A 23,721-nucleotide genomic window follows, 5' to 3' on the forward strand; every position below is an offset into this window, starting at 1 on the left:
TATACAATCCTGATCCAAAAGATAAATATACCGATATAACTATAAATAAATACAAATAAATACAATAAATATATAAATATGGATAGGTATAAACAACTATAAATCAATATAAATAACTATAAATAAAAATAAATAACTATAAACAAATATAAATAAATAACTTTAAATATAAATAAATATAAATACCTATAAATAAATACAAATGTATAAATATATATAAATAAACATAAATATATATAAATAACAAAATAGAAATAAATATAGTTATTAATGAATAAAAGTACACATGTATGAATATACTGCAGGATGAATTCTACACTGAAGTCACGTCCGTGTAGCGTGACGTCTCAGAGTCTTCAGGGTCAGGGTCAGGAGGAAACAGACTTATTATTCTTATCAGCAGAGAGTCCGTGGTCCTCAGACTGAAGTTTTATCGTGGTCATGGTGATTATTAGGACTTTAAACTCTTTAACTGTTATCAGAACGTTGTGTGGGGAATCTTTCCTGTGTTCAACATCAGTTTGAATCAGAAACACTTTCATCGTCTGTGCGTCCATTTAAGTCTGCAGCGTCTCTGATAACTCGCTCTGTAATTACAGAAACCATCTTTATTATTCCTCCAATCACACGCCTCCATGTGGCGCCACCAACCAAGAGAGGCGTCTGAAACCATTTCAGCAGGGTTCACCTAATCTCAACAGAAGAGGGGTGTGTGTGTGTATATGTGTGTGTGTCAGATGAGACTGTCGTGAGGACTTAGAGTCATGTTGAGTTAAACATGTCAGTGTGTTGCTAACACACGAGGCACGCAAACTGAACTCTGCGCTAACGTGAAGCTAATTACACCACCTTTAATGTGTGTGTGTGTGTGTGTGTGTGTGTGTGTGGGGGGGGGGGGGGGGTCATCATCTGCAGAGCGAAAGACACCTCGGGCGACCCAAACGCCAACCCTGACAGAGGGTAAGAGAGAAACCATGAGTCCTGTTACCTGAGCTCAGACTTGCTGAGTGTTCACATGAGGAGAGAGGAGACAAGGAGAGGAGACAAAGAGAGGAGAGAGGAGGTGAGAGGAGAGAGGAGAGGAGAGAAGGAGAGAGGAGAGGAGAGAAGGAGATGGGAGACAAGGAGAGAAGAGAGGAGAGGAGAGGAGAAGAGAGGAGACTAGGAGATGAGAGGAGGGGAGAGGAGAGGAGACAAGGACAGAGGAGAGGAGGTGAGGAGAAGATGAGTAGATGAGAGGAGGTATGGGGAGAGGAGGAGAGGAGACAAGGAGAGGGGAGAGGAGGAGAGAGGAGACAAGAGGAGAGGAGACAAGGACAGAGGCGAGAGGGGATGACAGGAGGTGAGGGGAGAGGAGGAGACAAGTAGAGGGGGGAGGAGACGAGGAGACGAGGAGACGAGGAGGGAGGAGAGGAGGTGAGGGGAGATGAGGAGACAAGGAGAAAAGGAGAGGGGAGGGGAGAGGAAGTAAGAGGAGAGGAGAGGAGAGGAGAGGAGAGGAGAGGAGAGGAGAGGGTGTCTAGTTTCAGGCTCTGTCCTCTGCTGGATTATCAACAAAGAACAGAAACAGTCATTTCACGCTTCAGGAGTGAAGCTGGTTTTTCTGCAGAGCAAAGATTGGAGCTCCACCACCTCCAGACACGCACGCACACGCACATGCACACGCACACACACACACACACTCTCACTCTCTCTCACACACACACACACACACACACACAGGTGACGATGTGTGTGTGTGGTTATGAGTGTGATCTGACTGACCTGTGACCTGATTGGTGGAAACTCAGTCACATGACTTCTTCATCACCTTGAGTCTGTAAACATGAAGCTAACACACTGAAACAAAAACATGCACTGCTGCTGTTAGCTTAGCATTGCTATTGTTATAGTTTGACATTGTTAGCCTAGCCACCTTGCTAACAGCTACAACACACCCGCCTGTCAGAGGCTTCGCCCCCTATCCCTTCCTTTAATCCTTCAACTGCTGTAAACAGGTGAGTTGTATATAAATTCAGCTGTACAGTTGTCATGAAGAGAGAAATTAGCTATAGAGACCCAAACTGTTTTTGTACCAGGCTGTAAACATTTTTATTTCTGTTGTAACATTTTAACATGGGGCTCTATGGGGACTGACTCACTGCAGGACACACACTCTAGTGGACACTGGAGGAACTACAGGAGACACACTCTAGTGGACGTTGGGGGTACGGCAGGTTGTAGGACTTCAGTTTTTAGCTTCACTTTTCAACACTGGATGTTTTTGCTTGTGTGTACATTAGCATAGTGCTCTGTCAGCTGAGGTTACAGGTCAGTTATTATTCATTTAATTCATGAGGTTAGCTAGAGGGGGATAGCTTTAGTGCTAATACTGTAGCCAGGTAATGTGTTTCACATTTTGCTGTCACTCTGTGCATAGTGTGTGATGGACCACACTCTGAAACCCCTGACCTCATGTAACCTTATGTGACTTTAATATGAGCACTAATGAGTCAGCAGTTTAATCCGTTTAATAGTGACAACAGAACAGTTTGTTTTCAATTTTTATAAAGTCCACGTGCTCGGATCAACGAATGTCATCGTCTTCAGGGATCATCGTTCTTATTCCTCTGAGCAGATAAACGTTCCTGTATCAGACAGTTTAGAGAGAAACTGAGTCTCTGAGTCTCTGATCCTCTGAGACTCTGAGACTCTGACCCTCTGAGTCTCTGAGACTCTGACCCTCTGAGTCTCTGAGACTCTGAGTCTCTGAGTCTCTATGAGGATCATAGTCAGACTAAATCAGAGAGTCTCATAAAAAACAGTTTTTCCTCTCAGGTCTGAATGAAATGAAACGTTGAGGACTGTGTTACACTCAGAGCTCATGTGGCCTCAGTGGGTACGAGGTCTGCAGATCCACTTCAGTCTGGTTTCTGGTTTTGAACCTGGCAGCTCAGGTGGAGCAGCAGACTGAGACCGCAGGCTGGCTGCCGCTCAGGCGCTGCGGTGAGCGACAGAAAGTCAACGGCACAAAGGATAAAAATGGATCCAGGCGGATATATGAGGTGGCACCGCCTGTGGAAACATGAAAGCTTTTACACCCCCCTCCTCCGCCAAAACCACACACATAAAGAAAGTTCTGCTCCAGCCCGAGAGCACGGGGACATTTACAGGTCCAGACTCTGCGTCTCCAGCCCGCCTGCCGGCTTTGATTTGGGGCTCCGAGGTGCCTGAGACCGTCGCTTACTGCGGGACATGGCGTCAAGTCAGGCATGACGACGGCCTGGCAGCAACCGGCCCAAGCTAATGGACTGAAGTCAGAGCGCTGCGGTGCGTTCAGGGACTCGGGGCTGCCAGCAGAGCCTTAAAGCTATCCTTCAGAGCCGCCCAGGAGAAGTAGGAGGTGTCCACCTAAACAAAGCAGCATCAGAGTTTAATCATGTACCTGAACGCACCACAACATCAGAGTTAATCATGCACCTGTACGCAGCCCAGCATCAGAGTTTAATCAGACACCTGAACGCAGCACGATGTCAGAATTTAATCATGCACCTGAACGCAGCATGATGTCAGAGTTTTATTAGACACCTGAACGCAGCATGACATCAGAGTTTAATCAAGCACCTGAACGCAGAATGATAGAGTTTAGTCATACATTTGAATGCAGCGCGGCATCAGAGTTTAATCATACACCTGAATGCAACACGTCAGAGTTTAATCATGCACCTGAACGCACCACCACATCAGACAGAGTTTGATCATACACCTGAGCTGCTCAGGAACTCTTTAGGTTTAAGACGGGTACCTTGATGACGTGTCTGCGGGCGACGTCAGGCCTCTTGCAGAGTCCCTGCAGACGCTTGCAGAGCTGCTCAGGTGTGGAGTACAGGTACTCGGCTGTGTGACAGAGCAGAGAGGAAGTTTATACTCCACACAGAAAGAGGTCACATGACCTCACCTGGAGTCGATCACATGATGTTTTTATTACCTGGAAATATTTCAGGGTACACCAGCGCCTTCGGACACAGAGGGTAACATCCACAGTGAACGGCCTCCAGCCTGCAACACCAGAGAGGGAAACATGACACACAAGGGCTCAGTTGGCTTAGCATCAGGTGGAGGAGCAGATAGATTCTCATGGAGAGACATCAGGATTAACTTCACGTCCAGGTAAAAACGCTCCGCGTGAACACACCTGAACCTGAGCTGAACCTGAACGCTGCTCTGATCACATCATCATGCGTTTCATATCTGGACCTGAAGGTGGCGCTGCGTGAGGTCAGGATGTCTCTGTGTGTGAGGATGACCTGGAGTGACCCCTGCTGAGCTGATTATTGATCAGAGGTTGATCGGTAATTGATTCATTGCTCTCTGAGGTCCTGTGATGTGAGGAATGCGAACAGACTGAGGTTATTATGGGATGTTTCCGAGGATGACTTCATGGTGACTGCAGGCGTCTGACGATCTTCATCATTAATCAGATTAGCTCCAGTGATGATGACGATGACACCAACACACAGCTACAGGCTGAACACTGTTCACTGCTGCGCTCTTTTTCTGGAAAACTCAGGCTTTTATTTTGTAAACCTCAGCTGCCTGCTCTGAAGACACATCAGACGCTTTACTGTGACAGTCACCAAACAGGAAGTGAGGACAGATGACATCATATGACAGTGAGGAGCCATCTGAGCAATAAGCTAACAACCACTCCATGCTAAAAAAGTTATCAGTCAAACATCAGTTAAAGTCTGTTATCATAACAAGCTCAAATACTAAATGTTAGCATAGAAGCATGTCATTAGCATAATGAGACACCCACTAGCTAGCTAAAGTAAGTTAAAGGAGGTGGGCTCTATGTCTTAAATGCTAATGTTAGCTAGCTTATGATCCAAAGAGCTACACTGCTTCAATAATAATAACTTTGTTTAATGCTAACCTAAGGATTGAAGTTTATTTAACACGACAGAAAGGTTAGCACATTACAGCTACATGCAGACTCTAAGGTGCTCTCAATAAAGATGGATTTATTGATCTATTGATTGATGGATGGATGGATGGATGGATGGATGGATGGATGGATGGATGGATGGATGGATGGATGGATGGATGGGTGGGTGGATGGATGGATGGATGGATGGATGGATGGAGTACCATATTGATCTGTCTCCATGTTTCAGACTCCGGTCTCTCTTAACAGAACCCTGAGTTCGTACTGACCCGCCTACATGAAAACTTTAGAATGTGTGTGTGTGTGTGTGTGTGTGTGTGTGTGTGTGTGTGTGTGTGTGTGTGAACACAGTGCAGTGTGTGAGTGCGTTTGTGTGTACATGTGTGTGGGGGGAGGTCCCTCCTGGGTTTTGATCAAAGACAAACATAAACATCACTTTCTCCTCAGGGACTTCACTTCCTGTTCTCTGCGCCATAATTAGCTCACGACTTCATTATCACAGCCTGCACTCATATACACACACACACACACATACCACACACATGCGCGCACGCACGCACACACACACACACACACACACACTAACACACACGTGTCACTGTGCAGATGCCTGCTGTTAGCTTATTTGTGGACAATAATGCTAACGCTGCTAACTGAAGAAGCTAGTGCATCCTGGATGAACACCTGTTGAAGAAGCTACAGAGGTAATGTTAGGTAACTACTGCTGCCAATCAATGCTAATAGCATGCTATAATGTTTTATAAACATTACAAAGCTAACATGCTAACCTCACTCCAATGTATTGCACTGCAATTTTACATTCATCCCATAAAAGATCATTTACATCTAAACACCAACCTTTGATGTCCCAGTGCTGCAAAGCTAACATGCAACGCTGCAAATTAGCTGTCCGTCGCAAACGAAGGAAAACCTAGTTGGAGCAGAAACTGTCAATCAGAGAGACCACACTGCCCACGAGTGTTCAGGAGGAATACTGCAGAGCTCACGTCAATGTGGGCCAGCATGGAGTCATCTCAGAGGTCAATACTGATCCTCTTTAACCTCATGGTTTCTCTTCAGCTGAATCGCTGACATGTTTACTCTTAATGAAGAGGGACGCTCCACAAGACCTGCAGGGACCTGTGAGCTACTCTGGCCCATCACTGAGGTGAGTTACACTGAAGTCTCCTCTCTGTTTCAACCCGGCTCTTCATGAGCGGTAATTTTTGGTCTGTTCCTCCAGACCTGCAGTCAGTCAATCAATCAGTCAATCAGTCAATGAATGAATTAATCAATCAATCAATCAAACAATCAGAGGTTTGTTTCTCCCCTCCCATTGAGCCCGTGTGTGGGCTCAGACTCTGCTGTGAGGACGGGTAGATGAGTAAAGTCAGAGCTCAGACATGAATCAGAGATCAGACGTCAGAGCTGCAGGCTCACACAGCCCTTTGATTGGCTGAGCTTCAGAGAGCGCAGCGTCTGATTGGCTGCTGATGTTGAGCCTGCAGGTTAGATCCACCTGACTGAGGCTGAGATCAGAGAGAGCTGCAGAGGTCAGGTGACACATACACACACATACACACACCTGCAGGTCTGTGAGGCACACCTTGATGTGATGAAACACCTGATGGTGAAGTCTCTGAGCTCAGATCTCTGGTCTCTGGTCTCATCAGGGTTTGAGTTATCCAGAGTTTGTTTCTCACTGATTCAATAATATATGGAATGAAGTCTGAATATATTGAATGAAACTCGATATATATGGAATGAAGTCTGCAATCCAAGATGGCACCAGGGACGGTCGCCCTGGTACTGCACTCTCTCGTACTTGTTGCGTTTTTCTCTTTTTTTGTATCTTTATGCTCCGCTTCTCTGGTTTCTTTTACCAGAGAAGAACTTATTAACATTGGACAGTCCTCTGCCGAACTTTTTACACCGGTCTTCATTGAACCTGGAAGTTACACAGAGATTCTTGCTGGTGGAGCCGCAGCTCTCTATGGTCTTTGCCGGAGACGCCGGCGCTGAGGCAAGCGATCAGGCGCGCTCGTCAGACTGAGACAGCGGGGGTTACGCAGTGCGCTCCCGTCCATTTACCTGGCGAATGTCCGCTCCCTGGCAAACAAGATGGATGAACTGCTGCTCCTCAACTCAAGAAACACGGACTTTTGCAGATCCGCCGCCCTGTGTTTCACTGAAACCTGGCTCAGTGAAAACATCCCAGACAGCTCACTGCACTTACCGGACTTTCAGTTCCACAGAGCGGACCGCGTAAAGGAACTCTCTGGGAAGGTGAGAGGAGGCGGAATCTGTTTCTACATAAACAAAGGTTGGTGTACAGATACCACAGTGTTAAAGAAGTCATGCAGTCCAAATCTGGAGACTCTTTTCATAAACTGCAAACCCTTCTATTCGCCGCGGGAGTTCTCCTCCTTTATTCTGGTCGGTGTCTACATCCCACCTCAGGCCTGCGTAACCGAGGCGTTACAGCACCTGGCTGGCCAGATTACAGACGCAGAGAAAAAACATCCTGACTCTCTGCTCATCATTCTCAGGGATTTTAACAGGGCAAATTTAACCCATGAACTACCTACATAAAGACAGCATATTAAGTGTCCCACCAGGGAGTCTAACACTCTGGACCACTGCTACACTGTAATAAAGGACTCATATCGCTCTGTCCCCTGTGCAGCTTTAGGACTATCTGATCACTGTCTGATTCATCTCATCCCGACCTACAGGCAGAAGTTAAAAACGGCTAAGCCTATAGTTAGGACTGTGAAGAAGTGGACGAAGGAGTCAAAGCAGGAGTTACAAGCCTGCTTTGATTGCACTGATTGGACTGTTTTTGAAGCTGCATCAGAAAACCTCAATGAACTCACTGACACTGTGACTTCGTACATCAACTTCTGTGAGGACATGTGTGTGGAGCCAAAGAAGAGGCCTACAGGAGTGGGGACCGGGACCTGTTCAAGCAGGCCAGAAACAAACTCACGAGGGAAATCAAGGTAGCTAAGAGGAGCTACACTGAGAAGTTAAAACAGAACTTCTCTGCCAACGACCCCTCAGAAGTTTGGAGAGGCCTGCGTGAAGTTACAAGCTACAGGAGACCTTCCCCCCACCCTGAAGGTAACAAAAGACTAGCTGACGACCTGAACAGCTTCTACTGCAGGTTTTCACAGCCCACACCCGAACACTCTGATTCATATATTCAGACTTTCATTCCATATATTCCGAGTCTCATTCAATATATTCAGACTTCATTCAATATATGAATTTCCTGAATGGCTTGCCATATATATATATATATATATATTGTATATATATAGTAAAACATATATATATATATATATATATATATATATATATATATATATATATATATATAGTATACATATATATATTTACATAGTATGTACTTATGTATAAATGTCCCCTCCACCTCCTTTTCAGGTGTAAATGGTATACAAGCTCTGATGTTGTTAATAGCTCTCAGGTGGATCTCTCTATGTAAGTGTGAGCTTAGGAACATCAGGATGTAGAGATGAACTCACATGGCGACTCCGAAGAACTCGTGTTTGGCGGTCGAGACAACCACGTCGGCCTCACACAGAACCCTCAGGTAGTCCTCTTTACCTGACAGGTAACCCCAGTTCAGGATGCGAGCCTCCAGCTGACGCCTGGCCTCACAGAATATCTCTGCAGAATAATACACGGAGAAGAAGGGAGGAGGAGGAAGAGGAGGAGGAGGAGGAGGAGGAGGAAGAGGAGGAGGAGGAAGAGGAGGGAGAGGAAGAGTTCACGACTGATGCTCACTATGGAGGTCAACATGACCTGTTTCACTCGGTGACACCTGTAGAGAGAGAATCAGGCTCTGGCTCACAGACGGATCAGTCTGTTAATGAACAGATATTCATAACCTACTTCATCAAAACAAGAGCTCATAAGCCCCGCCCCCTCCATATTAACAGATGGGACATGGGCCAAAGTGTAAACTCAAACACAGGTCAAATAAATGTTCATCAAACATGGTTTCTGTCATTATAGTTGATTCTTATCATGCTGATTTATGTCTCAGTGTTCATGTTTCTGTTTACTTTGAATTAGGGATGAAACAGGAAAGAGGGGAGGGGATAATCAAATGTCTTTTTTAGATCCAGCTTTTCTTCAGAATTTTTACTTTTTCTTGGAATTCTGAGATCAAAGGCAGAATTCTAGAACTTTGCCGTTAATGTCACAGACAGAATTCTATTCCGACATCAACGCCCTGATTGAAAGCTCTATGGACCAATGAGGCTCCTGCAGCGCTGCGTGCACCGGATTATCAGAGTAGAGGTCTCTGAGCACCATGAAAGGTATGCAGGCGGACCGCCCATCTTTATAAACATTGTGTTTGTTTTATTCTGAAGATCATAAATAGTGACAGCTTTTATTCTGAAGGTCAGAACTACTGACAGGAACAGAGAGAAAACACTAAAGAGAACATCCAACTGTGAACATTTTTATTCTAACATTTGTATATGAACAGTTATTATTGTGTGTCTGTGTGTGTGTGTGTGTGTGTGTGTATGTGTGTGTGACAGCATGTGTGTGTGTGTGTGTGTGTGTGTGTGAGTGTGTGTGTGTGTGTATGTGTGTGTATGTATGTGTGTGTGTGTTTTCATTAAGTAGAAACTACAGAAACTGGACTTTAGACGTTTTCTGTCATAAAGAAAAGCAGCGACAGATTAAAGAGACAAATTAAACGTAAAGACAGATTCTTATTAGATTAGAGCTAAAATTTTGTGTGTGTGTGTGTGTGTGTGAGAGGTGCAGAGATGCTTGATGTTTATGGATGTGGACGTTTATGAGCAGAAAGACAAACAGGTGAGGTCTGCAGTGATCGATACTCTGACCCTATTAACAAAATCAAAGTCGATTAAATTTGTCCTAATGTGATTGCCTTCCAGCGCTCATGAAGCTAATCAGAGAATATGACGCTGGATTTACGGTCAGCTGTTTGTGCCGCCGTAAAACTTTAGATTTTAATATCTCAGAGTGAACACACACACACACACACACACACACACACACACACACACACACACACACACACACACACACACACACACACACACACACACAGTCATTATAGCATCATCAGCTGATGATACTCTGTGCTGATCATTAAAAAGTGTCCTGCTCCTGAATGCAGCGCTGACCTTTGACCTTTGCATCACACTGATTATTACTGAAACAGGAAGTCTGCAGAGGTCACGGCAAAGTCACCGAGTTTAACTTCATCAGACTAATGTGATGAAGAGCAGGACTCCTCATGTTCATCACAAACACTGAGGATGAAGAGCAGAGACTCCTCTTCATCACAAACACTGTGAGAGGATGAAGAGCAGAGACTCCTCCTCTTCATCACAGTGTGTGTGTGCATGTGTATGAGAGAGTGTGTGTGTGTACCTGGTACATCAGTGAAGGTCTCTCCGAGCACCGACAGGTGGAAGTTGAGTTTTCTCTCCTTCAGTTTGATCATAGTGGAGAAGAACAGCTCAGGGTTTTTATCATGCTCCCTGTCAACACACAGAGAGGAGAGGAGGAGAGGAGTAGAGGAGGAGAGGATGAGAGGAGGAGAAGAGGAGAAGAGGAGAGGTTAGGAGGATAGGAGAGAAGAGGAGGTCTCTGGAGGTGTAGGAGCAGCAGGTGGAGAACTTGTGAACCAGCTGCTGCTGTTTGAATCTGAGGAACTGAGGAGGAGCTCTTCATCTTCACTTTGGATTATTTCTTATAATAAGACATGGTGATGTCATGCTGTAACATCACACAGGTAGAGTCACTTTGTTGTTGTTATTGTCTGATGTTGGTGAGGATAACAGATCTGATCTGATCGAGGTTGTTAGGTTGTTATCTTTCGCGCCTAATCGTCTCTGAGCTGACCAACAGCTTAAACAAACTTCCGCTAACTGCTGCTGCTGTCGCAGAAGTCTTGATAAAGTGTCACAGTAAGGTGATAACTATAACTAAATCTTTAAGCAACAGTGTCTATAATAACAGTGAAATCAAGTGGTGAAATCATCAACTATAACTTTAATACTCGGGAAAGCAAATCTTGGTCATCATATTTTTCCAAAGGATGTAATCTCTTGCAGATAACACGTCGCCAATGTAATATAGCTGGGAGAACCCTCTGTAGCTCCTCATCCTCCAAATCCTCCCACCTTTCAAAACAAAGCACCATGTCAACCGGTACTCTACGGAGGACTTTACACCAGGGGTGCATCTCACTCGGCTGGAAGGGAAGCTTCCAGCAGAGCGTCTGCCCCCTGGTGGCTGGCTGCAGTATAGGTCAAAAACTCTGTCTCCCCCATTCATTTGAATGGGGCTGCAGTCAAACTTTAAAAAATAAATAAATAAATACATGCTGAATGCTTCTCACATCCGTATGCTGTGGTGATATGTAGTTTAGTATTTGACTGTTTTGTGTTCAAGGCCTCTTTTTTCTGAAAAGTTTCTTTTTCGTTAGTTATTAGAGGTTAAAAAACACGGTTTTACTTCTGGGTTTGCTTTGATTGACAGCTGCCGTAGAGGGAAACTCCATAGGATCTTGTGACGCTACTCTGTAGGGTGGAGCTCGTTACTGTGCCGACACAGAAATTCTGTGGCTTCGCAGACTCTGGCTGCACAATAGCTGCGCCCTGGAGCAGGTTTTTTTGGCTTCAGAAACGTATAACGGGAAAAGGAGGAGCAACGCTGTCCATTTTTATTTACAGTCTATGCTTTACACCTACTAGGAGCTAAGTGTAAGAATTAAGTTGTAACTTAGGCTGACGTTGGAAAGGTAGCAGCTGGTGCAACACCCAAAATGTAGAGTGTAAACTCATCTTAAATGAGAAATTACTTTCAAACTAGGCTACTTTTCAACTTACGCACAGCTGGTGTAACAGGCTGCTGCTAACCTGCTCACCTGCTCACCTGCTCACCTACTCACCTCCTCATCTGCTCACCTCCTCATCTGCTCACCTCCACACCTGCTCACCTGGTAACATGCTCACCTGCAAACATGCTCACCTGTGTGTCATCAGACACAGTGAAGAGACTCACCTCAGCGGAGGGAGGAGCTTGACTCAGACTGACACCTGAGATCGATTGTGTCGTCTCTCTGTGATGTTTCTGTGAAGGTCGGCCTGGTTTGAAACAGAGGCTGAGTCACCTGTGTGTGTGTGTGTGTGTGTGTGTGTGTGTGTGTGTGTGTGTGTGTGTGTGTGTGTGTGTGTGTGTGTGTGTCATGTGTGTGTGTGTATGTCAGGTGTGTTCCCATGTTTTGATTAAAGCAGCAGGTGTGGAGTTCTGAGCTTGCTCAGTGGAGAACTCATTATGATCACACGTTCTTTTTAGGATTCAGATATTCTTCACGATTATTCACAAACGCAGCTCACACCTGACTATCACAATAAAAGCCTGCAGCCTTCACAATACAAGCCTCTACAATCAGACTGATCTGCCCTCCTCCCCCTCCTCCACCGGTGCTGCAGCGTCTTCACCTGAAACAGATGTTCACCCCCCCCCTCACACACAGCAGCAATAAGACGGAGCTGTAATCTGAGGATCGGGGCCACACACAGATTAAACAAACAGACGCAGCTTCATCAGAGATTAACAGAAATCCTCATCCTCGCTCCCATAATCCATCTGTGTTTTTGCTCAGTTCAGAGCAGATTACACGCCGGCTGCTGTTGTTACTGATACAAGAGAAGGTGAAAAACACACACACACACACACACACACACACACACACACACACACACACACACACACACACACACACACACACACACACACACACACACACACACACACACACACACACACACACACTCACAGGCCTGTGGGGACTATAATCCTCCTGTACATCACAAACTATAAAAATAAAAATAATACTGAAGCAAACATCAGATCAGATTTATTAAACTGATGGAGGTGACAGGAAGTGGCAGTGACACTAAAACCTTCACTTTAACCCCAAACCTTCAGAATAAAAGCCTTTTTCTGTAAATCTGTGAAGTCACAATGGAGTCAGCTGATTCCTGTTTCCATACAGCACCCTCATCATCAGACTGCTTATACTCAGGTCACTCAACACGTCCATTTCTTGTCTCTGGTGTCCTGCAGGGCTCTGTTATGGAGCCTCTTCTGATCATCAGACTACTTCCTCTTTGACACATCACCACGCAGATGACACACAACTCTACATGTAAACACCTGAACATCTGAACGCCTGAAGGCCTGAACGCCTGAACGCCTGAACGCCTGAACACCTGAACGCCTGAACACCAGAACGCCTGAACGCCTGCACACCTGAACAACTGAACGCCTGAGCATCTGAACATCTGAACACCTGAACATCTGAACATCTGAACATCTGAACATCTGAACACCTGAACATCTGAACACCTGAACACCTGAACATCTGAACACCAGAACGCCTGCACACCTGAACATCTGAACCCCTGAACATCTGAACATCTGAACGCCTGCACACTTGAACACCTGAACATCCGAACATCTGAACACCTGACCACCTGAACACCTGGATGCCTGCACACCTGAACACCTGAACACCTGAAAACCTGAACACCTGAACTGGGTGTTGATCAGGTTCATCTCTGCACTAAGTTATATCTAATGTTTGGGTACGTCTGACTTGAAAGATCCAAATCTTCACAATCCACTTCAGACCAGGGTCCTTCAGAGTCTAGACTCAGGGATGAATAAAGTTCACTCACCACCTGTGAGGCCAGACAATGTGCAGAGGTCTCATCTGGTCTTCAGAGTCCTCCTTAGGATGTGGTCTCTGGTCTGATGTGGACTGATGTGGATCATCCTGGTCACGGTCCTCCTCAGGATGTGGTCTCTGGTCTGATGTGGACTGATGTGGATCATCCTGGTCACGGTCCTCCTCAGGATGTGGTCTCTGGTCTGATGTGGACTGATGTGGATCCTCCTGGTAACAGCTGATAGAGTTAAAGAGCAGATGGACTTCAGTGTGCTGTGGGGTGTCTCAGGACAGAGGACAGGTGAACCACCTGAACATGTCTGACTCTCTGTGTTAGGTTACCGTGGAGTCTGCTGCTCCTGCGCTGTGATGATGTCATTAACGTGAGACAGCTCTGCAGGCCTGCAGAGGAGTTTATGTTCGGGCAGCAGCCTGAAAATCAACAGCAGGAGGGTCAGTGAACGCATCATCAGGCCAGGTCACATCAGGGGACAAACATCATCCATAAAACCTGCAGATCCCCAAGAGTCTACTAGAGTGTGTCTCCTGCAGTTCCTCCAGTGTCCACTAGAGTGTGTCTCCTGCAGTGAGTCAGTCCCCATAGAGCCCAATGTTAAAATGTTACAGCAGAAATAAACATGTTTACAGCCTGGTACAAAAACAGTTTGGTTCTCTATAGCTCATTTCTCTCTTCATGACAACTGCACGGCTGAATTTATACACAACTCATCTGTTTACAGCAGGAAAAGGGTAAAAGGGAGGGTTAGGGGTGGGGCCTCTGACAGGTGGGTGTGTTGTAGCTGTTAGCCAGGTGGCTAGGCTACGTCCTCAGCATCAGTGAGTGAAGAGGTCATTATTGTAAAGTCAGTGGTCTGATCTACAGATCAGAAAGAACTGATCTCTTACTCTGTAGAAGCTTTTATTTTTAAAGGTGCTGAGCTCAGGAAGGTATTGTCTTGTCTGTAACAGGTGCTTGTGTCTGATGATGTTTCTTCTCTCTGTGGGGTTTTGTCCCTGCTCTGAGTCTGTCAGGCGGCATTAACACGCCTCACCTTCAGAGGGAAATATCTAAACTCACAGTGCTAATGTGTGCAGAGGTTCATCTGAGGGGGATAAACGGCTCATTATGTTAATCTGCCATCACCTGAGGCGCACACACACACACACACAAACACACACACACACACACACACACACACACACGCACGCACACACATGCACACACAGGCACACGCACACACACACACACACACACACACACACACACACACACACATACATACATACACAGGAGCCCATTATATCAGCTGTTATCAGATCACAGAGACGCCTCAGGACCTGAACCAAGAAAAAGATTTAATACAGCACAGAGGGGGAATAGCTTCACATCATTATCATAAACTGTACTCACACAGAGGGGAGGGTCTCACAGGCACAACAAACAGCTACATCATCCACACACTGTAGCAGTGAATCAGGAGAGAAAGGATTCATGGGGAATGTTTGGAGCGGCGGATCAGGAGAGGAAGTATTCGTGGGGAATGTTTGGAGCGGTGGATCAGGAGAGGAAGCATGCATTGGGACTTTTTGGAGCGATGGATCAGGAGAGGGGGGGGGTGCATGGGGACTGTTTGGAGCAGTGTATGAGTCTTAAAAAGGAGAAGTAATCGAGTCAAAGAGCAGTGACTATCAGACGGAGTGACGAGCTGGTTCCAGATCAGGCCACGTGTCCTTTGGAGTCGGTCTGAGGATTCTGACTGGCTGGGAGCCCTGGGGCCAGACCTCAGGGGTCAACAGCTTGGAGCCCCTGTCACTTTAAGAACAGGAAGCTGTGGTGTGAGGGGGCGGGGTCAGCATCAGCAGGTCGTTACTGCACATTAACATCCACATTACGGTCATTATTAGACGACAAAACCAATAAGAGTCCAGGATCTGCCCTCTACACACACTCTGCTACAAACACTCTGCTACACAAACTCTGTAACACACTCAGCAAAACACACTGTGCTACACACGCTGTGTAACACAAACTGTAACACACACTCTGTAACACACTCTGCTACACACACTCTGCAACACACACTCTGTAACAAACACTCTGCAACACACACTCTGTAACACACACTCTGTAACACACACTCTGCTACACACACTCTGTAGCACATACTCTGCTACAAATACTGTGCTACACACGCTCTGTAACACACACTCTGCTATACACACTCTGTAACACACACTTCTATACACACTTTACTACACACACGCTACTACACACACTCTGTAACACACTCAGGGGATTTATGAAACAGTCTGGATCTTGGTCCTGAAGAGAACCGGACCAGGTTCAGGTCTGACTAAGTGAACTCTGCAGACTCCTCCATCTTTCAGGACTAATGAGTCCCTCCTCAGGACCAGGACACCTGACCACCAGCAGAACCCCCACAGCTGTTCAGAGACCAGAGAAGAAGAAAAGGCTGTGACACCTGCTGGTCACGTGGCGTCCTCATTGATCTGATCTCTGGTCTTGGAGGAGTCTGGTCCTGCTGCCGGGCGGTGATGGATGTGATGTCTTTGTGTCCCGCCGCAGGTCTCTGCTGGCCCGGGTCAATCACTATTCAATTAGAAAAGTCCCAGCTCAAAGGCTGATTGATAGATGGAAACCACAAACACAGAGCCACCACAAAGAGTCACAGAGTCCTTTCAGACACACCAGACCGCCTCCACAAAAGACCAGGTTCAGTTTTTGTTTCTTCTTTAGAGCAGGCAGAGTTTATTCTGCACCATGAATCAATCTGACTCGACACCACGGAGCGATCTGCAGAGCTGGGTCCGAGCCAGATCCAACAGCCCCCAGTGAAGGTACAGAGGGAAGGAGGAGGAGTCAGACCCAGGCTGAGTGATGTCTGCAGATCAAAACACGCCGAAATGTTAGAACTTGTTCCGTGATGAACGCAGAACAGGAACTGAAACCTGAGCGCTGAGGCGTTCATGAACACAGCAGAGACGAAGCTCGATAAAGCTCATGTTTCAGTTTCAGACCCCCAATCTAGCATCAGCAGAAAAAACAGTCTGTATGGAGAGCAACAGCAGGTGTTCTAGAACTCTGTCATCAAAGACAGAATTCCAGAATTCTGCCTTTGATGTCAGAATTCTGAGAACAAATGGAACCTTCTGTGAAGAAGGTCAGAGCTAAAAAAACATCAGTGTCTCTAATCCTCTTTCATAGATCTCCATTCAACAAACAAACATTCTTAAAGTAGTTTTCGACTTTTAACTAATCTGCATCATGATGTTGTTATTTCAGCAAACTTAAGACTCGTTAATTACAAGAACACCAGTTTCTGTTTCAGGTTCATACCGCTGAAGGAAGCCAGAGTGAAGCCTCTGTGGAACTGATTACAGTGAAACTGAGACTCACCATGAACACATGAATGGGCCCTTCAGCAGAAGAGTTTCATGTTGAGTTAAAGTGATAAAAAAAACAAACAGCTGAGTCTGAACCTCAAAAACAATCTGAATCAAAGGAGGTCTTTGGAGAGACGGACGTTTGACCGGTATTTAGGGAGTCCTCACTCCGGGCTTTAAGGGGGGGAACAGCGTTTCACTCAGTAACCTTGGTCCACTCACATCAGGTTGCTCCCTCAGAGGTGACAGGGAGTTAAACCATCACCATGTTAGTCTGAGGGAGTCAGAGCAAGTTTACTCAACCCAACCAGAACAGACTCTCTCTCTCCGTCAGCTGAAGGCTGCGCGAGGTTTCCTCTTGATGTAGATTAATGACGAATGACTCATCAATCACACAATCACTGATAATAAAACAATAATCAGAATCAGCTGCAAACCAAAACACAGCCCGATGAATTAGCTGATTTAAAGTGAACACGTCAAACCTCTGCAGCCCTCGCCCCTCCCCCTCCTCCGCTCGTCTCTCAGAGCCGCTCTGTTTTCAGAGAGCAGCTCTGGCAGTGTTTGGTGGAGGGCCGCGGGCGTGTGGAGGGATTGTCGGCCATGCATATCATCACTTACTTACACTCTGTGAGCTCGGATCACACACACATTAGCATCTGAAAATGAGCTGAGAAACACTGCAGGCGAGAGGCCGAGTCATCCCCACAACCACTGATACCAACACATTATCAACACAGCCACTGTGCAGGGATAATGCTCTGTAGATTATATACATGGACCAATACACACACACACAGACACACACGCACGCACGCATAGAAAAACACACATTTCCTGACTTCTATGGAGAGCAAACTCAGAGAAGACAGGCCAGAGAAGCTGGAGTCAGGACGTGAGCTTAGAGCTTACAGTAACAACCAGACACACACACACACAGACACACACACACAGACACACACACACACACACACACACACACACACACACACACACACACACACACACACACACACCGAGCTAACCCTTTACGTCTGATCAGAAAAAACATCTCTTCAGCTGGTCTTTGTCTCCATACTGCTGCTGTAATCCAAGAAGGTTAGAAACCACAAACTGAACACTGGGGACGAGAACATGGCTCAAAGCTCCTGTATCAACACGCTGCGGTCCGGGTTCTGGAAAGTCAACTCTGACTTTAGGAAGACGATCCACACGATGCAAGTGTTACACTGTCCCAGGGACACAAAGTGGAACCAATGCTGAACTCCAAAACCTGCAGTTCCTCCAGTGTCCACTAGAGTGTGTCTCCTGCAGTTCCTCCAGTGTCCACAAGAGTGTGTCTCCTGCAGTTCCTCCAGTGTCCACAAGAGTGTGTCTCCTGCAGTGAGTCAGTCTCCATAGAGCCATAAAATGTTTACAGCCTAGTACAAAAACAGTTTGGGTCTCTATTATTAGGGATGGGTACCGAATTCGGTATTTTTATAGGTATTGACCGAATTCCATCGGTACTACCGAGTACCGACTCATGTAAAATCAAACGGTACCATGTTTCGGTACCTGAACGCATCCCTGTGACTGTGAGGGAGTGGAAGAGGAGGCGAGTTTCCATGCTTTCGCCCTGCAATAAAGTCAGAGACTGATCGGGTGGACGTCTCTGCTCTCTGCTCTCTGCATCTGTGCGGGAGCGCGCCAAACGGAGCCTGCAGCTGAGGGGCGCGCGCACTCACCCCGAGTCAGAGATTTAGTTTATTTGATACAGTCTATGGTTGAGACGGACTCTCTCGCCCCGACTACCTGCCCTGTTTGTAACCGTTCCTGTGTGCGTGAATGCCCAACAAGTAAGTTGTGTGTCCTGTTATTATAAAGAGACGGAGAGCTGACTTTTCCCCGTCCGCAGGCATTCACGTGTGTTCATTGATAAACTCCCGAAAGAGCAATTAGACGCAACGAGCACGTGTCAGCTAATATATCTAATTACCTATATAATCCTGTTTCTGTTCACTTCATGTTTAATTAAATAAATAAGTTAAATTAAACAAATCTGAGATTTATTTTTTAAATTAACATTTATTACCACATAAACACATAAAAGTACTGAAAATTGGTACCGTTGAGTACCGTTGAGTACCGATTCCCAGGTACCGGTATCGGTACTGTATCAGTTCAAATGTGAAAGGTACCCATCCCTAGTCTCTATAGCTCATTTCTCTCTTCATGACAACTGTACAGCTGAATTTATATACAGCTCACCTGTTTACAGCAGGTTAAGGATTAGAGGGAGGGTTCGTGGCGTGGCCTCTCTGACTGAAAGGTGCATACAGAGTGTGTGGTCCAGGTTGTCATGAGTTTGTGATTTAAAGTAGAGCAGTCTGTAAAAAAATGAACTCTGAAGTGTGTTGTTGTTGTTGTTGATGTGACTGAAGTGAAAACTGGGACATGATGAACCCTCACACTGACTCCATGTTACATTGTGACCGTGACAATAAAGTTTATGTGACAGAAGAGGGGCTCCTCGGGGGGCTGTATGTGCATGTGTGTGTGTGTGTGTGTGTGTGTGTGTGTGTGTGAGTGTGAGTGTGAGTGTGAGTGTGAGTGTGTGTGTGTGTGTGTGTGTGTGTGTGTGTGTGTGTGTTTTTTGGGGGGGGCTCCTCAGGGGGGTCTGTGGGGGGTTTAATAATGAGCTGCAACACGCCAACATCACATGACTGCTTTCATCTTCTCCTCTGAGAGACCACACTCCTCACATGTTTATTCATATTATTCAATCAATAACACACACATACACACATACACACACACACACATACAGAGTGACATCATTTGTTTGTTTGTTTGTTTGTTATTTGTTTTTGTAGAATTTGTTTCCATACGTTCATTAATCTGATCAATCTGAGCCGAGAAGTCCTGGATGATCCCTGGTCCCTCTGTTTACATCTTTAAACCCCAAGTCCAGCAGACCGCTCAGGTGGACCAGGTCCTGATCCTCATTAAACACTGCTGCTGTAATCTAATCCCACACTCAGACTGATGGACTCTAATCTGTTTAATCTGAAGATCACACTGACCTGCTCACATCAGGGAACCGCACCGGGTAGTACAGGACCACACATTTAGGCCGGATCAGCAGGTCCAGGTCTCGGGGTCTGTGGTCAGGGATCTTCTTCATAAAGGAGGAGATCGAGGACAGGAAGGACTCCATGTTGAAGGCGGAGTTAAACGCCACCACGTCCGCCACCAGGCTGCAGACACACAGAAGAGACCCACAGGGTTCATCCAGGCTCAGGATTAGACCGGCAGGGTGGACTGACAGACTGATGGACAGACAGACTGGCTGATTGATGGACTCACGGACTGACGGACTAACAGACTGATGGACTCAAGGACTGATGGACTCACAGACTGATGGACTATGGACTCACGGACTCACGGACTCACGGACTCACGGACTCACGGACTCACGGACTCACGTACTCACTGACTGATGGACTCACGGACTGATGGACTCACGGACTGATGGACTAACGGACTGATGGACTCACGGACTGGCAGACTAAATAATCAATAAAGAATCTATTGATGTAAACAGGAAGAGCCTCCTTCCTCAGCAGGTGGCCGTCTCACCTGTAGGTCATTACAGAGAGTGCACTGACCTGGCTCTCATCCAATCAGGCGCTGCCATTGATCCAATCAGACGCTCCAATCATCAATTATCTGAAGCTGTTGTAACCACGTTAGCAGACACACACTCTGTGATCGACTTGCTGCCCTGACCGTCAGCATCCATCTGTTTCTGCTCTCGGCCATGGGACCTTCCTGTCGTCCGTTTAATAAAGATTAATCATTATCGACCGGGTTGATTATCGGCGCCGATATTCAGCATTTTGACGCATATTGGCATCAGCCTTTTTTAAAAATCCGACGGCCGATAAGAGATCAATTTAAAAAAATCAAAATTCACTGAATCACATGGCAGAAATGACACCGTTGGCAGAAACAGTAGCCTAGCCTGTGTTCCATTTCTCCTGCAGTTTCTCATCACAGGAGACAAGCGAAGCAGCATCCGTTGTGGCCCCTACAAGTACTAGTAATTTAAAACTCCTACAACCCCCCCAAAGTGAAAGATTAACATTTCGGTCATATTGACATTTTGGAAAACTTTTTTTTCTGTAGAAAACTTTAGGGAGCTATTCAGTTGTTTAAGTTTTCATTTGATATTATAAGACATGCTGCTGACCCTGGGAGCTCCTTGCACTTTTTGTTAGAATTTTAGGTCTGTTGGCTTCCTAACAACACCTGAGCATTCAAACAGCACTGAGATTTCCTTAAGGGACTCCAAACAGGGCACTTGAACACATTATTGAGAGAGACTACTCATACTAACCATGCCAAAGACAATGGAAATCAGTCTTGAGCTCAGAAAGAAGATATTTGAGGCTCATAATAAGGGGGAAGGCTAAACTGTCATTTCCAGGTGTTTTACAGTGTCTAGAATAGCTGTATGTTGCATCATTGCAAAGTATAAGGAGACAAACTCTGTTAGATACAAACAAACCTAGGCGTGGTAGAAAACGCAAGATTTCAAGAAATTTGGAGAGGAAAGTAGTCGAAGATGTCAGCAAGAAGCCCCGGACATCTAACAAGATGATAGTTGCTGACCTGACCTCCATTGGAGTTGATGTTTGAAGGAGCACAGTTGTGAGGGATCTTCATCGTAGTGGGCTTCAGGACTATCGTCCCAGAAGAACCCCTTTACTCAAAGAGCGGCACATCAGAGCCAAACTGAGGTTTGCCCGAGAACATTTGAAAGGTAAAGATGAGTTTTGGAAGTCCATCCTTTGGTCTGATGGAACTTTTTGGGCATATGGATGTTGTTCATGTTTGGCCAAGAAAGGGAGAGTCCTTCAACCCTCAGAACACGGTCCTCAGAATTAAACATGGTGGAGGGAGCATCTTACTGTGGGGCTGTTTTGCAGCCTCAGGCACAGGAATCTTGTTCTGGTGCATGGCATCATGAAAAAAGAAAGTTATGTTGACATTTTGAGGGATAATGTGAAGAACTCTGCTCTTAGTCTAGGCTTTGGTCGGCGCTGGGTCTTCCAGCAAGACAATGATCCAAAGCTTACGTCAAAATTGGTCAAACAGTTCTTAAAGGACACCAAAACCAAGGTCCTGGAGTGGCCTGGACAGAGCCCAGATCTAAATCCTGTGAAGAATCTGTGGCGGGTGCTCAAAGTGAATGTCCATGCTCAGAAACCATGTATTTTGGACCAGCTGGAACAATTTGCATTGGAAAATTGGGCCAAAATCCCTCCAGAGACACGTGCCAACCTTGTAAAGAACTATTTGAAGAGGTTGTTGTCCCGCGTGGCTCAGAAAGGGTGCAATATTGAATACTTAGGGCCAGGGGGCTAATAATTTTGGACATGCCATTTTTACCTTTTCTTGTTTTAATTCATTGCATCAATAAAATATTCAAGTCAAACACAGTGAACATTTGCCTTTGTTATGTTGGAAACACATAAACTATAAACACTTGTTTTTAATGGTCATTTTCATGGAGAAATCAAGGGTTTTATCTGATTTCACAAGGGGGGCTAATAATTTTGACCTCAACTGTATGCTTAAAGGAATTTAAATGAAGTTAAGTGTTGGAGTTTGTATTGTTCAAAATTTTGACGCCAATATTTCCCCTTTTACAGCAAATGAATATCGGCTCCAAATATCGGTTATCGGCCTCCTTGACTAAAAATAACCGGTATCGGCCCTGAAAAAAATATATCGGTCTATCTCTAATATAGATATTGTTAAACATCTTCTTGTCTCCATGAACTAAACATCCTGAATCATCTGATCTCATGAGCCGACCCTTGCCACACCCTCCTCGTTAACCAGCAGCTCATTAACCAATCACATGCAGCCGCTCATCAAGACAGTCAGCAGACACAGTGCTGGATGCTGCGTTCAGGGTCAGTGTGTAAATGTTAAAGACCTCAGTTGAACATTTGGATGTGTCACAGCTTCATGATGAACAGGATTCACTGAACATCACAGATCTTCAGTTTAACAGATGTGTTCATGTGAGCAGCTTTATGGACTCTGACAGCTCCAGCACTGTGACAGTGATTTATGATAATGTCTCATTTAAAGCTCAGTTTGTGTCACATTAACGCCTCACGCTTCATCATGCTCCACATGTTGGTTTTAACCAGGACGGACATCATGAGGAGCACAGAGCTTTAACGTGTTCCCATAAACCAGCTGTACCAATGCTCTGTAACCATCCAACCTCAGGGAGAGGTTCTCACAGAGCGCAACAGCCCCCAGCTCTGAGTCCATCAGGAGGGACGGGTCAGGTCCACGATCCATCACAAACCCAGTTACAAAGATCATCATGAACAAACAGGAACACCAAAACAGGTACATGAAGGAACAGGTACATGAAGGAACAGGTACGTTAAGGAACAGGAGGAACAGATATGTGAAGGAACAGGTACGTTAAGGAACAGGAGGAACAGATATGTGAAGGAACAGGTACGTGAAGGAACAGATCCATGAATGAACAGATACATGAATGAACAGGTGTGTAAAGGAACAGATACGTGAAGGGACAGATACGTGAAGGGACAGAAACGTG

General features: G+C 45.8%; 1 protein-coding gene across 6 annotated transcripts in view; it reads right to left on the reverse strand.

Annotated features, from left to right (window-relative positions):
- Positions 1-23,721, reverse strand: part of gtdc1 (glycosyltransferase-like domain containing 1) — a 55,086-nt gene that overhangs the window by 25,339 nt on the left and 6,026 nt on the right. For 2 of the 6 annotated variants that reach the window (XM_034693743.1, XM_034693745.1), the window contains exons 4-10: positions 20,153-20,326; positions 14,025-14,114; positions 13,693-13,920; positions 10,373-10,482; positions 8,476-8,620; positions 3,968-4,038; positions 3,785-3,876 (exon numbers count right to left, since the gene is read on the reverse strand). In XM_034693743.1, the coding sequence (XP_034549634.1) occupies positions 3,785-3,876; positions 3,968-4,038; positions 8,476-8,620; positions 10,373-10,482; positions 13,693-13,920; positions 14,025-14,114; positions 20,153-20,326 (910 nt within the window). Of the gene's footprint in view, positions 1-2,492; positions 3,391-3,418; positions 3,604-3,784; positions 3,877-3,967; positions 4,039-4,174; positions 4,359-8,475; positions 8,621-10,372; positions 10,483-13,692; positions 13,921-14,024; positions 14,115-20,152; positions 20,327-23,721 lie in introns of those variants that run through there. The other 4 variants (XM_034693744.1, XM_034693746.1, XM_034693747.1 and 1 more) reach the window with 4 other exon arrangements.

Source organism: Notolabrus celidotus, chromosome 10 (genome assembly GCF_009762535.1).
Source record: "Notolabrus celidotus isolate fNotCel1 chromosome 10, fNotCel1.pri, whole genome shotgun sequence".
Taxonomy (NCBI): domain Eukaryota; kingdom Metazoa; phylum Chordata; class Actinopteri; order Labriformes; family Labridae; genus Notolabrus; species Notolabrus celidotus.